The sequence below is a fragment of the Brienomyrus brachyistius genome, chromosome 12 (assembly GCF_023856365.1).
Source record: "Brienomyrus brachyistius isolate T26 chromosome 12, BBRACH_0.4, whole genome shotgun sequence".
NCBI classification, from domain to species: domain Eukaryota; kingdom Metazoa; phylum Chordata; class Actinopteri; order Osteoglossiformes; family Mormyridae; genus Brienomyrus; species Brienomyrus brachyistius.
Window position 1 is genome coordinate 9147142 of NC_064544.1, and position 15393 is coordinate 9162534.

The window sequence follows — 15393 nt, forward strand, 5'->3', positions numbered from 1 at the left end:
TGAAATAGGACCTCGCTGCATGGATGCCGGAGTGCAGGGTTCCCTGGACGTGTGGGAGAGAGTCAGTGACTCTCAGAGCCTCCATGGAATTAGTCATTAAGGTTCCATTACTGCACGACTGGATGCCTTCATAGATGGAGCCTTGCCTTGAGCAAGGTTGGGAGGTGAATAGCTTTTTCTGCCATTGTGATATCTAACCCCATCGTTGGGTCCTGCAGTGTCACGTGCACTTTGCACACCCTGAACTCTCACCAGCAACCTCCATTTGCTGATTTTTTTTGGAAACATCAGTAGTGAAAACATACTTGACACGTCCAGCAGAGCTGGTAGGACGAGCAAATGGTCTCAAGATCGAGCTCAGAGATACAACTATTCCTCATCTTGCTCCTCTTTATTTTTTACTTCTGTGGAGGATTGTGTGTTTTCATTGAGATTACTGTGATTTTTATCATGTTCAGATTTGGTTCGCATCTCCATGTTGGGTGGCTGCATGGTGGTGCAGTGGTTAGCACTGTTGCCTCACACCTCTCGGACCCGGGTTCGAGTCTCCACCTGGGTCACATGTGTGTGGAGTTTGCATGTTCTCCCCATGTCGTCGTGGGGTTTCCTCCGGGTACTCCGGTTTACCCCCACAGTCCAAAAACATGCTGAGGCTGATTGTACTTGCTAAATTGCCCGTAGGTGTGCATGTGTGCGTGAATGGTGTGTGAGTGTGCCCTGCTATGGGCTGGCCCCCCATCCTGGGTTGTTCCCTGCCTCGTGCCCATTGCTTCCGGGATAGGCTCCAGACCCCCCGCGACCCAGTAGGATAAGCGGTTTGGAAAATGGATGGATGGATGGATGGATCTCCATTTTGACATGGCTGGCTTGCTGGCTAGATTTGCATGCTTTGGGAATCCCTGCATGCTTGCAGACTGCGGGCAAGTAGGAATTCCTGCATGCTTGCAAACTTTGGAAAGACAGGAATCCCTGCATGCTTGCAGACTGCGGGCAGGTAGGAATCACTGCATGTTTGCAGTTGGCAACAGAGAAGTTTCCATAAATGATCCATTCCGCCATTATTGAAGTGCTTATCTAGCTCACGATTGTGGGGGTCTGGAGCCTATTTCAGGCAGCATAGGGTACATGGCAAGTGCATTTTATATCGTAACTGGGCTGCCAGCTAATCATGACAGTAAACTACAGGCATTTATGTATGCAAGACATATATGAGGACCGAAATGCTATTTCTCCCTCACTGGTGTGTGTACCTTCCAATTAGAGGTCATGTGACAAGAGACGTACAGCTCCTGCAAACGATTCTGATCTCTGCTAGAGTAACATGGAGCTATGTGCTTCTTCCTAGACAAAGGACAATCTCCATCTCTTCTTCCTGTTTAAGATTTTTTAATCCATGAGACATGAGAATGTAAAGCATTGACATTTTGGCAAGTGACAAAAAATCTTTGCGGAAAGAAATCAAAATAAAGATAAGCGTACGTTTGATAAAATACCCATTGAACATCGAACAAAAACTGGACTTGGCGTCAACAAAATATGTTAGCTTGTATAACAGAGTCACAGCGTTAGATAAAAAAGCAATATCTAACAGAACAGGAATAATCATTCACCGGATGACAGGTCATCATACATTTTAAGAATAATCTGGAATAATCTGTAATTTAGAATAATGAGAAAAGCAGCATTTTTAATTTCAGGTGCTGATTCCCCTAACTCTAAAGTAATTTATGATATCATTGACTTTACCATAATCACCATATAGCAAAATCTACAAATTTTAACAGTTCGAACATCCCAGTTAGTTCTAGGCATAAGTTCAAAAACGCTTGATGGGGCTCTGCAGTCTGACCCCCCAAGCTCACCGGTGTCTGTGTGTCGCGGAGGGCAAGATGGGGCAGGTGAGAAGAGAATTTCCCTACAAGGACCAATAATGTACAACTATTGTATTCTGTTCAGTTCTGTTCTATTCTATTGTGTTCTGTTCTATTCTATTCTAAAAATATCTCATAATATAGAAAAGTATAAAATGATACCTGAAAAAAATCTTATGATTAAAATCAACACTGAACAAGCCACTCTTTCTGTCGTTATGGTTCCTACTCAGTGGGGTGGAGCGTTTGACTTGGTGCTGTGATGACCGTGTGCATTATATAAGAGGAGTTTGTACAGAATTAGAGTGAAGCGTTAAACATTAAGAGAAACGTAAAGAACAAAAAAAAAAACACATTTAACAGTTTCTGTGAAGGAAGTACAGATGTGATGGCTGGGTAGCTGGGAATATGCAGATCTGGGCTATTAATACTATATTAATATTATGAAACGCTTTGGAAATGCTTAATGCCTTACAGAACTCCGGGTATAATCAAGTTTTCACTTTTGTGTCATACAGATCATTACATGAATATTATTATTTCATGTATTCCCTAAACATTTTTACACTATATATCTTGTAACTGAAACTTCAAACATAGTTTGTCTCAGAAGATATCTGTTATTTCTATAATTATTTACTCACTATATATATATATATATATATATATATATAATATAAAACCTAAGTATGCAATATAACTTGGCACCATCCATCCATCCATCCATCCATCCATCATGTCATGTAGCCGTCCACCCAGGACTGGGTTTTAGGGTCCCTACAGCATCGTCCACGTCAAGGAACACCCTGGATGCCAGAATTTGACGTAATTTGATTTCAGATTATCGATTGTAGACGTGCGTCAAATTTATACCATCTGGGATTCGTTCGTCTCAGTCGCAAGGGCTCTGGCTCCACGGTTATCCAGTGCTTTGAATAAGATTCTCAGCCTCTTCCAGCCGCTGAAAAACATACATTAAAAATATGGGATTGAGATCTGTGTTTCATGTAAAATGTGCATTTTACCGAAGACATTGTAACATGTACGTAAATCTATAGCCTCTTTCAACTAATGTTTCTAAAGCGTATATGTTATTTGCCAAATTTGACCTCTAGAGGGCAGCGTTACACACGCTAAATGACAGGGTTTTGTAGGTTTTAAGAATCAGGAGGTTAAAGGTTTTAACTTGGACCTTGGCAGTTCTTAAGCTCATATGTCACCAAAACGAATACAGAGACTTCTCTACATTGTCACATATAGAAGTGAAAGTTACCTTGAGTCTGCAAAATAATTTCAGTGTTTAGAACGTCTTTAGTAAAAATGCTTTCTAGACTTTGTTTTTATTTATTCATTTCCCACTTGCTAACCCTAAAGTTGCATGTAAGACTGACATCCCATTACGTCTCGTGACCGTGGCAGCTTGTCTAAGGCCAACCGGGTCTTTATCACGGACAAAAAAAAAATGTTTCTGCAGAAGCCGGGAAAACTAAGCGGCTAACATGAAAGAACAAGTACGGAAAGTTTATTTATAGAGTGCCTTTCACAGACAGCGGTCACACTGAACAACATACATCTGCTAAAGGGTACAAGACAATGTGAGATCTATTGCCACAAGGGGCTGTAATGCATTGCTGTTTGATTGTAAGACTTATCACCATCTCAGATTTTTAAATGCTGACCTCACCATCCCTGCACCCATTACTGGGCCAGAGAGGAAGCGCTCATGACGAAGGTCTCTCCGCGCATAGACCCGTCGCCATGGCCACCAATGAGCCTCCTTTGTGTCCGAGCCCTTGCAGGAGTGACGGACATTTCCAAACTCCAGGCGGCCTCACAATGAAGCCCTGGCCAAAACAGTCTCACCCTGACTGAGGAAGTCTCCATCTTTCGTCACCCCCCACTGGTCCTCCAGGGGCGGGGAAGTCAAATCGCAGGAAACACCTTCTGCGCAGCCCAATAGTGTGGGTCATTATGCTCTCGGCACAATGAGATATTAAAAGCCTGAAACTTCCTCTAAGTGCCTGGAAGTATGTGCCCGAGGGACCACATTGTAGTAGTCAGGAAGCCAAATGTCTCAGGAAGGAGTACAGTGAGTGAAAAAGGCCGTTCCTTTGCCGAATGTCGTGGTCCTTATCTTCTATGCCCATCTGCCTCTATTGTTGCTGCTGTCAGTACTTTGTTTCCAGAAACAAAATCTATATACGAGGACAAACTACGTGCCTCTAAGATGCTGCTTTCTGGAACCTCTCATTTCCATATATCTGTCTGTAAATGTCTGGCTGCATTCTGTGGACAGAGGCAGCTCAGCAGTCAAATTGTTACATAAGATTCCAAAATTATGAATTTAACATTTTTTTTTATGCGGGAGAAAACCCACGAGACGGTCGGGTGCCTCGGAGTAGCTGTAGGAACCCACCGCCGTCGTCCGTCCCTGAAGTCTTCACTCCCAGCAGCATCACACCATCTTTGATGCTCTCCGGTCTGCTCTGGAACGAGGCGCTGCAGTTCCAGGAGACACAATCGTGTGAGATCGGGCACGAGATGCCGCCCAGCCTCACCAGCAAACTCTTACCACTCACACTGACTGGCATGCACGGTCACAGTCCTGCTTGTGGGACCACGGATCCATCAAAATAATATCCGTATCGTTAGAGTGAGGTCAGGATTTTAGGGCCTGGGGACCAACACCCAAGACAGAACACAAAGAGGCAGGCCTGTGGGGGGTGGGTGAGAGAGTTCGATAACCCTGTTGATTGGTCCCCCTCAGTGGGGAGGGATAAACCTCACAGTTTTACTATCTTACTATGTGTCTGGTCTGGAACAAACAGGTCTTTACTCTGTCACCTCTGGTCAGGGAGGGGGTCAAACCCATTATTTTACTATGTGGCTACATTCCTGCATACAGGTCAGAGGTAATACTCACTTTTCCATCCCGTTGTCAGTCGTATCTCCTGAAAACAGTACAAAATGTATCAGGTGATTGGATCTATTAAATTATAAAGATGTGCCATGAGGTTACATTCTTTCTATGAAAAATAACAATCTAGTATTTTTATATCTATAATAAAAATCATAGTAAAAGGAGCAGTGATCCCACAATAAGACCTGGATACTTGCCTGGATGCGAGTGACTCTTGCTGACCTTGGATCTCCAGTAGTAGATGCCGGCAGCTGCCGGGATGACCAGAAGCACTAGAGCCCACAGGGGATTGTGTTCTGAGTGAAGAGATGAGAAGCCAGGCCGAGATGTGAGCAAGGCTCAGGGTGCTGCGAACCACGGACCCCCCACCCACCCCCACCCCCCAAATCCAACGTGACAGTAGCACAAGTGTCGACTTGCTCAGTGCCTGTATCAGGACACCTGGGGAGTACAGCTACTGTAACCCTTAACCACTCTAATTACAGTGCTGGGCATTTCAGGTCCAGAGAGTAAAAGTCCAGACCAGGATCTTGTTTCAGGCGACTAGTTAAGTTCTCTATGACTGTGACTCTTTATGCTCAACTGGCTGGTAGAAACAAAATCCTGATCTGGATTTGTAGTTCCTGGACATGAAACGCCCAACACCGTCTAATTCATATGAGAACAGGTGAGGTCCCTCTTTTTTTTTTGCCCTGCTGCATTTCAACATGTTTGCTGCCAGACTGTTTTTTTCCCCATTTCCAGGTACTATACAGCACATTCATATGACTGCCCTCAAAATCTAGCACAGGACTGTTGCCTCGGATAAGTGGAAGAACATGAACTGCACTAAGCACCAGACATTTGAGCGCTTTAAAAAGAGCGCTTCCTTTTACGCGTCTGCATGCGGTGACCTTCCACACAGACACTGAGAACACACCGCGATACGACGGCAAACACGCTAACCTTACCTTTGCGATCTGCTTCTCCATTTTTTTGCTTGTCTGAAAGACAATAGCATACAATAGTTTCTTTTTGCAGCTTTTACCATTGTTTTCCAAACAAAAAATACTTCAAAAGTACAATGTAGCAGCATCACTGCTGTCATCATCATCGTCATCATCGTCGTCACCAACAACAAAAACAACGATAATGATAGTAATTAAATATGCAAGGAAAATATTAAACAGTTCTTTCCTTCACCTGATTATTTGTAGGAAATCAATGTTCATTTTGATCAGAAACTTGAAATATGTTTTTGCGGTAAACATTTTTATTATACTTTTGCAAAAAAACTGCTATAAAAAGTAAACAAAAAATAAAGATGAAAAACCCATCATTAAATGGATGGTGCTGTTTTGCAAATTCATAGAGTGCTAATCTCTATCTGTTTTTTTATTATTAATTAGCAATTAATAAATTCCTTCGTATATAATATAACTATATCCCTCATGAAGAAGATATTTCAATAGCAAGGATGAACTTAACTGCCCTAAAATGTAATAAAAAACACACACAATAAAAATTCTTCACATAGAATAATATGCAGTATATTAAAAATCAGCATCGAGACCATTCCGGAATGCATGCATCAATTCCAATCCAAATCATGAAATGGAACTGGAGTTGGGATCGAAAAAAAAACAGATTTGGAATTGAATTTCAATTTCAGGAAGATTTAAATTCCAACTCCAGGTCCATTTCCTGATTTGGATTGGAACTGATGAATGCATTCTGTAGTGGCCCCAAACTTGTTAAAAATGCAGTTATACTGATATGCTGATTGCAGTCACAGGCCAGGTAAGTAGCATTTTATTTACCGAAATATCTTGTCAGCCTTCTCTATTATAAACAGATGCAGATGACTTTGTTCTTGTCCCATGGTTTGTATGATATTGCCATGTAGTTGGGACATGCAGTGGGCACAGGGGGTAAGTTCTAAACCAGTGATCCCCAATTCCGTGCCCAGGGACCCCCAGACGGTCCACGTTTTGGCTGTGGCAGAAGCTTTCCTATGCTTTTACACAGTTAAAATGTGGGGCCTGGACTCTGTAACGTGACGATTCTCACCTGGGTCCATCACTACATTCCCTAACGCTGAGGATGATGTCGGTCTGTATCCTTCACTGTGCTTTGTACCTGCAGAGAGACGCACCATAACCATTCAAACACCAGCATTGAGCGTCGGCATCAAAACCAGTTTTCACAGTGAATAGACCTGTGTAAGGACAGAGTTTTATTTAGATTTTATACATTTCACCATTAAATCAGATTTCATAATGAATAAACCTGTCCAATAACAAAATAAAACATTGTGATTTATCGGACCTATAAATACTGCAACAATTACTAGAGCAAACTGGAAAATTTGTAAAATGCTGGTCTATTTAGCTGGCATCAGATGATTTAGAACTACATTATAAATCAATTATATTTACTTATAATTTGTTTTAAATTACCTAAATTGACACATTTTCGAATCAGCAAATATTTACGTCAAAAATTGTGCTCAGGAAGGTATCCTGCAGTTCAATGTCAGCACTGTAAAGGATGTGGAAATGTACTGATTGCACATAAGAAATAAAAAAAATTAAACTAAAATGAGGTAGATGGGGTGGGCGTGGCCAGGGGCATTGTGCAACCCAAATTTGTGGGTAAGTACGATTTTAAAACCACAAACGTGATCTGATGGCAGAAGCAAGTGTAATTCAGAAAATATTTTCCCTAACCCGTTCTCTGAAAATACCTGTATCAGGTTGAATCTACTTCTTCATAAACATTATTTTAACAAATATTGTTATCATCAGATCATTTATTCTGGTAGAATTTTGGAGGACCATGCAGAAACCTGACAGGCATTACCTCCTGTTGTAGTAGGTGTCGGTTTCCTGGTTGATGACGCTGGAGCGGTGTCACCCGATTTTGTGTTATTTTCAGTTCTGTTTAGGTTTCTTGTTACTGTAATGATAGAGATCAGTTAATCTAAATGTTAACCATTCAGATACCAGCAGTAATACCAAGGTAGCTCAAATTTGGTTCAATACATTCACCTGATTCTGTTACATTTTCAGATCTTTCAGGATTTTTTGTTACTGTAATGATAAAGAGATCAGTTAATCTAAATGTTAACCATTCAGATACCAGCAGTAATACCAAGGCAGCTCAAATCTGATTCTATAAATTCACCTGATTCTGTATAATTTCGAGGCACTTTATAGTCTGTTGCTCCTGTAACGATAAAGAGATCAGTTGAATGGAATGTTAGCCATTCAGATACCAGCAGTAATGCTCAAATTTGGTTCCATATATTCACCTGATACGGTGTGAGTACTGTGTACTCCAGGGTCTGTTGTTGCTGTAATGATAAAGAAATCATTTGAACCATAATACGAAAATAGTGTATATCTTTCACCAGACATAATGCTTGTTATCGTAGATTTCCACATTTTCTCCACATTCTTGGAGTTATAGTACATATATATATATATATATATATATATATATATATATATATATATATATATATATATATCTTATGCTCACTATAGATGGCGTGAACAGCCAAAGCCTAAACTAGCAGGTCTGTTAGGGTGATTCTCATGAAATCTTGGTTTCGAAGATTTCAAACATGAAGTACAGACGCTCCTCTACTTATGAACTTTCAATGTACGAACGAAGAGGAGTCCCAAATTGTGTTAGTTTGGCTCCCATTTCCTGTCCGCATCATCAATTTTTTTTCAGCGCGCCAATTCCGCCTAGTACGACTTCTGGCCGCTACTCCCGCCGCGCCTCAGCGTAGCGTGCGTACTCTAAGCATCCTAGTTCTTTGTACTTGTGTATACCCTTAAAATGATGTTGAATATTGACTTACGAACATTTACAGATACGAACAGCCGTTCGGAACGTATCTCATTCGTAAATAGAGGAGCGTATGTATTTAAAAAGATTCGCATCAACAAAATCTTTTTTAGCCATTAATAACCAGGTCAGAAATGTTTGTAAGGGTAAAATTAAAATCATTCACAGAAAATCTAACACGTCTTTTAACATTTTCCAAAACAAGACCATCAAGAAAGCCGATACATTTTCACGTTTTTAAAATTGCTTATTGACAGTCATGCTCATTAACAGTCATGCTGAGTTACTTGAAACTCTGAAATAATGTATATTTTTAAATCAAAATTTTGATTCTGACTGATTTCTGTCATTACGCAACACTTTCTAGAATCTACAACCAAATATTCTTTATATTTCATTGAAATGTGAAATATTTTTTAAGTAATGTGGCAAACATGTAGATTGTACCCGTGAATTTAATAGCAAACTACTATTTTTTAATTTATTAAATTAACATTAAATGGACACCTTTGCAGTAACGAAGTCGATGGTTTCATAAGATTAAAGGTTCTTTCTGTTTTTTTAATGTGTATTAAATTCTGCATCGTAATCCTCTATCATAAATACCTTTTACTTTCACAGTGGTTTTTAATATTATTGGAATTTTTAGGCATTTACAGAAGCTCACTGAAGAGATGTAACTTTAGTCAGCATATTGGGCAAGGAAATAGGAATCCTTGCAAACTGCTGTAGGGTTTAATGTAACAGGGGAGCCTTCTGGGTGGAGATGGGATTAGATCACAAGCCTCACCATTCGGATGACCGGCACTTGATCACCCAGTCATACAGGTTTTGTTTTGGGCTCCACAGAACACAGAACAGATGCTGCTCCAAGTCACGGCCGTTCCCAAGGCCCCGCGGCCTCTCGCTTTACTTTCTTAGCATTTCGTTTTTTATACTCCTTCCCAGCATCCTTTGGGATTAATATATATCCATCCATCACCGTAACCGCTTAATCCCAACTGGGGTCATGGGGGGGACCGGAGCCTATCCCGGGAACAATGGGCGCGGGGCACACACTCACACACGGACACATGCACACTCAAACAATTACGGGGCCAATTTTGACTCACCGATCATCCCGGCCTGCATGCTTTTGGACCGCGGGAGGAACCCGGAGCCCTTAGCAGAAACCCACGCGAACACAGGGAGAGATTAATATATAAATATAATTTGCGTCCATCAGAACACCATGGTGTTGACCTCTGATGGATGGATGGATGAATGGATCTATCTATCTATCTATCTATCTATCTATCTATCTATCTAGTTACATCTCCCTTTACTCCATGCTTTCATACTGCCTTCACTGTGTCAGGTATCCTGTATAACTATGGTCTTGCAGACTCGCACCTGTCTTTCACATCAAGGTATAAATCACCAACACGCCCCTTTGACTTCAGGCTATTTTTGTAGTTACCCCCCCCCCGCCCCCCCCCCATTAATCTTGGCATTTGTTTCTGCCAGACTGAAATTCTGGCATGGCACCAGCTCCCCATCCTTAAACACACAGACCAACTGATGGTGCTGTATTTGTGTGGTATGTATGAGTACCACATCAATAGTGACTGTTATTGCTACGCAACAAACCCCCCCCGCCCCCCCAGCAAAGTTCACCAAGAACCACTTTGCTTCAACTCTCCACTGTTTTCTTCCATGGCGGTCCGTCTCCGCTCTTCTGCCCCCCCACCTTTCCTGTCCTGTAGTAGCATTGTGAAGAATTCGGACCATCTGACGGTTCACCCATTTCCTGTTTATGGTGTTTTAACGGCAGTGATTAGCTGTGTTATTTGACGGAGTTGAGGTTACGCATCTGTCACCAACAGCCTTGTTTTTCCCACATGACGGCTGTCGTCGGACACTCATTGGCTCGTCACGGCCTGGACATCCTAAAGCTTAGGCCCATATGTTGAATTATAAAATGTAACCATGGCATTACAGAAGTACAATGTATTATTATTTTATACTTTTGACATTGCTGTAACTTACGCGTATTACAATGACAGAATTTCATGTTCATAAGCGTTTCGAAATGTGCGTAAGTGTTAATGAGCGTAAGTGTTAATAAGCATAAGTGGCGTCGGATGTTGTGAGAACCATGAATTGTTTCATTTTTGTCTTGTTCATTCAGGGGAGTAAGAGGCTGAAATCATGACACACGATAGAGGGAACTTTTTGTTGATAAAGAAACAATCGTAACAGTTAGTGATGTGCTGAAAGGATTTAGCGCATATTCACTTTGTGTATCTCGTTGAAACATGACTGGCTGTTTTTTTTTTTAAGCAGCCAGCAGCATTAACTCTTTATTGGAAGATTTCACTGCAGATTGGGACAGTGGGATTCAAACAGATGCTAATTTAGCATTATATGATCATGTTTTATAATGTATGCAGGCTTATATTATGCACATATAATTTTTTTATTAATAAAGATGGTAATTTTGAAGTAGGTCTGCCCCCACCTCAAACCTGCCGTAGTTACTGCAATAGTAATAGTTACAGAAATCATTTCTGAGTAATTTGATTTTCACATGCCATTGCCACAAAGTTACATACAGCTTCACAGTTTAATTGTATTTCAGCTAATAAAGTCAATAACTAAATTAAGAGGTTTCTGTTTACTTGTACTGTTAGTGTGAACCCAAACATGTAATTTAAGGGTTAGATCGTACCTGCTGTAGTTGTTGTGTTCGCCGTAGAGGAAGGAGAAGCAGCCACCGTACTTCTTGTAAAGTCACCTGGTTTAGAAATCTCTGAAAGGTAATAAGACCCCCCGCACAAAAATAACATTTCCATTTCTATATAATTCAGTCTACCCTTTCTTTGAAAACACTTGCATCATAATGGGTCTGCTGTTAGGTTTTACGGGTTTATAAAACTCCATTGGATAACAGGTATTACCATTGGCTGTAGTATGTATGTATCAATGCTGGCACTGTGGATGATGTCATATTAGTATTATTTGGTTCTGAGCTCTACAGAGAGATCTGTAGCCATGTAATATGTTTGTCAGTGCAGCAACAAGAAAGCGTAGCTCAGAAAATACTTTTCCTTACCCGTTCTCTGAAAACACCTGTATCATGCGGATTCTACCGCTTAATAAACATTATTTTAACAAGCATTATTATCATCAGATCATTTATGCTGGTAGAATTTTAGAGGTCCGTGCAGAAACGTGACAGGTATTACCTCCAGCTGCAGTAGGTGTCGGTTTCCCTGTTGATGGTGCTGTAGTGGTATTATTTGGTTCTGCTGCATTTTCAGCTCCTGTAATGATAAGGAGATCAGTTGAACTGAATGTTAACCAGCCAGACTGCAGTGGTACCTAAGCAGTTTAAATCTGGTTCTACAAAATTCTACCATTATTCATATTAATGCAGCCTGGCCCTGTATGGATCTTTCAGAGCTATGCTCCCAGTCTCAATATGGATCTACGTTTTGTATTTCTGGTCTAAATAAGTAACTCTGTCCAGTGTTAGTTTGTTGTGAAAGGAAACATATAAACCATTCAAATTCCAGTAGAAGGATTGCATGGTGATGCATTGGCTATTCACAGTTAAGTGAATTTGGTGTTGCCTTTACCATGTGTGAGCCTGTCCGGATGAAATCTTGGATACCAAGATTTCGGCTCCAGGTTTTTTTTTACATACCATTCTAATTCTAATGCACACACAATGTAACATTAAGATGAACAGTAACGCAACAAAAAATAAACAAGAATCTCTTCTGTTCCTCAGAAAGTTACCGATCTCACGAGATGGCTAGAAGATCACTGTTTCGGTTCTAATTAACTAGTTAAATATCTCGATGAGGTATCAGTTTGCCAAACTAGGCAGGGTAGCGGTTAAGTAAAAAATAAAAAACACTTCCCCATTGGGCGGAAGCTTCAGATTCTGGGGTGATGTTAGAAGAGATTTTGAAATGGATAAAGTGACACACTTTGACAGACACAATATCCTAGTTTTACGCCGATGTGGAGATCATTTAAACTCTGAGACTTTTGCAGAGTACTGTCATAGTCTTCAGAAAGCGATGAGACTGACTGGCCACAGACGGCCATTTCTCTTTGTTGTGTGACTTTTTGACAATAGACGTTTCCGTATTGCTGACTTGGTAGAGTGGCTGCTCTTTCATGTCTGTGCGGCGTGTGACAAGCTGCGTCCGGTTGGACACAGAGGACGCTGACACTGAAGATAATCCTGTGGCAGAACATTAAGGACAGAACAGATGTGGGGAAGCGGAGTCGAGTGCCAGGGTGCTGCATGAGGCGTCAGGGGCAGGTTAGTCAAGATTGACGCATTTTTCATTTAAACTACCGTAACTGCTTGTCTTGGGCTTGTCTTTAAGGGCCTGTCCAAGGCCGCAGTCAATTTAATTAACATATTTTCTACAAACTAGGACCAAATCTACCACAGATACTAAAGAAACTACTGTCTAGGGAAAAAAGAACTTTGGGTGTTTGTCCTTGGCTTGGGTACACTGCCTATCTTCACAAAGATCACCCTTGTTTGTGACAGAGAGCAGAGCAAGACCTTCCGTCATGCCAGTATCACCAGTTAAAATGGCCTCCACTCATTTCCCACAAACCAGGCACAGCAGCAGGATTCTCCTGCGCATGATTTGTTATTTTTATTTTTTAAGAAATCTATTGTTAATTTAACATGTGCACAAAAGCGGATACGAGAACTTGCCTATTTTTTGGTCTAAATTCCTTTGTTGTCGAGGCATAGTCAATTTTCAATAGTCATTTCAATATTTATACAACTGCTGCAATCAATCAAAAGCACGGTCTCAGGTCATGCTGAATGTAACACTACTAAAAGTCTGTTTTCCCCCAAATGTCCTCTCAGAACATTTGAGAGCACAGGAGCGTCAGACAGTATGGTGAGATGGGTCAGGGTTACAAGAAAACTCAGATAGACTAACTAAAGAAACCAGTTTTTATGGAACCTAAGAGCTTCTCTCCTGTGTCCTCCCAGACCAGTTCAGACTGGTCAATTACCCCCCCTCCCCATCCTGTCCCAGCTCCCTTTGCACTCTTTCTTTGCAGGTTTTGCACTGATTATATAAGCATGGATCCTCTTCAGGGATTTGAACCCGCAGTTGGTTCCTAAACCACTACAGCCGCTACAAGCTCTGTGATACCCGTCCATATCACATCCACTGACCCTTTTTTCCTGACAAATTAACGTCATACATATAGCAAACGACGGAAACTACCTCTAACTAAACTCACGAGTAATATCATCAGCATGCCACGGAGCTTCTTGTGGGAAGAAAGCAAAAACACTGATCTTAATGCTGATTGTCTGAATGGTGGCGTTTGGAATCGTCCTGAAGAATGTATGCCGTCTTTTTGAAGGATTTCCAGGGAATATAGCTTAAGGATGTTTGACAAAAGACACCTTGAATAACCTACAAATGCAGTGGTAAGGCTATTATCACATTTGCTTTGTAGGGATCTTTGCCTTATTTCACTGTTTGCCTCCATCACGTCATCATGAACAAAATTGAAAATAATATGATATATATATATATATATATATATATATATATATATATATATATATATATATTTAAATTTAATCTGGCTTTTGCATGGTCATCTGCCTGATGCATCCTGCACTGACTGTACGGACAGTATGGAATGATAAATAACGTTTAGTTTACAAAGTAGATTAGTATGTGGAAAATAAAAAATAAACAAATAAAAATAAAATTGATAAAAGAAAATCTAATTTAAATAAAAAAAATCACAAGCGAGATCCATCTGATGATGTATTTCTCGGCACATCATTTGGCCGATCAAAGTCTATCCATATCTCAGTAAATAAGCGCCCCATGCCCCCCCCCCCCCCCCCCCAGCCATGTCACCCCATGGGGAGTGTCACCCCATAGCAACTCGACAAGCCCTCTCTCTCATTCGTCGTTATTAAAGAGGCATGCAGCACCCATACCTGTGATGAACAGACAGAATGCGACGATGATGATCGCAGCTGAGGTCTTCATGGTGTTGGGCTTGGGGGAGACTTGTCCTTGTCCTTGTCCTTGTCCTTGACTCTAGTAGTGGTTCCTTGTTGAGGCTCTGCCCTCGGCGAGCCAGCGAGCCCGGGCAAGGTGTTCACGAGTTGAGTGCTGATTATTTTGGTGTTTCCTCGGATAAAGAAGGGGAGGAAACAGCCTGTGTCCCTGGAGAGGGTGGGAGCGCTTTTGTCCTGCCCACAGGAACTCGGAGGCCTTTGTTTGTATTCCATCATCAACGTCTCTTGATTGTTTTTTCCTGCGGCTGACCAGCTCTTTAACGCAACATTAAGGCAAACTTGGAGTTATTCCTCGGCGACCCATGCATGAGGTGGCCGATGGCACCGGGCAGGTGCCGCTTTGAGCCCATCAGAAGCGTCTCAGCGAGACTTAGGAGCAAAAATTAGCTGGTACACGGGTTAGCAAAATTTCTCTTTTTTTTCTGTACTGTTGAGCATGATATAGAGGTCATATAAGTTAGAGGTTACTCCTAAGCATGGGATTTTTTTAAGGGATATTCATCTCCATGACTGTTTATGCAATGCATGGTCTGGGTGAACTTTGGGCCTGTCCCAGGAGGTACAGGGCGTGAGGCAGGGAAACCCCCTGACGGAATACCAGTTCATCCCAGGGCAAAAAGTCACACACTAAGGCCTATTTAAAGGGCTATTTTAAGACAACAATTTATCTACCCATGTGGCTTTGG

General features: G+C 41.3%; 1 protein-coding gene across 1 annotated transcript; it reads right to left on the reverse strand.

Annotated features, from left to right (window-relative positions):
• Window positions 1-1366: 1366 nt before the first annotated feature.
• Window positions 1367-14819, reverse strand: LOC125704545 (mucin-5AC-like). Its single transcript, XM_048970225.1, has 13 exons — window positions 14624-14819; window positions 11856-11933; window positions 11339-11419; window positions 8084-8125; window positions 7957-7998; window positions 7821-7862; window positions 7633-7728; window positions 6841-6909; window positions 5742-5774; window positions 4989-5087; window positions 4795-4822; window positions 4288-4370; window positions 1367-2832 (listed from the first exon to the last, which is right to left on the reverse strand). The coding sequence occupies exons 1-13, from the start codon at window positions 14673-14675 to the stop codon at window positions 2816-2818; spliced, it is 762 nt and encodes a 253-aa protein (XP_048826182.1). The 5' UTR covers window positions 14676-14819; the 3' UTR covers window positions 1367-2815.
• Window positions 14820-15393: the final 574 nt, after the last annotated feature.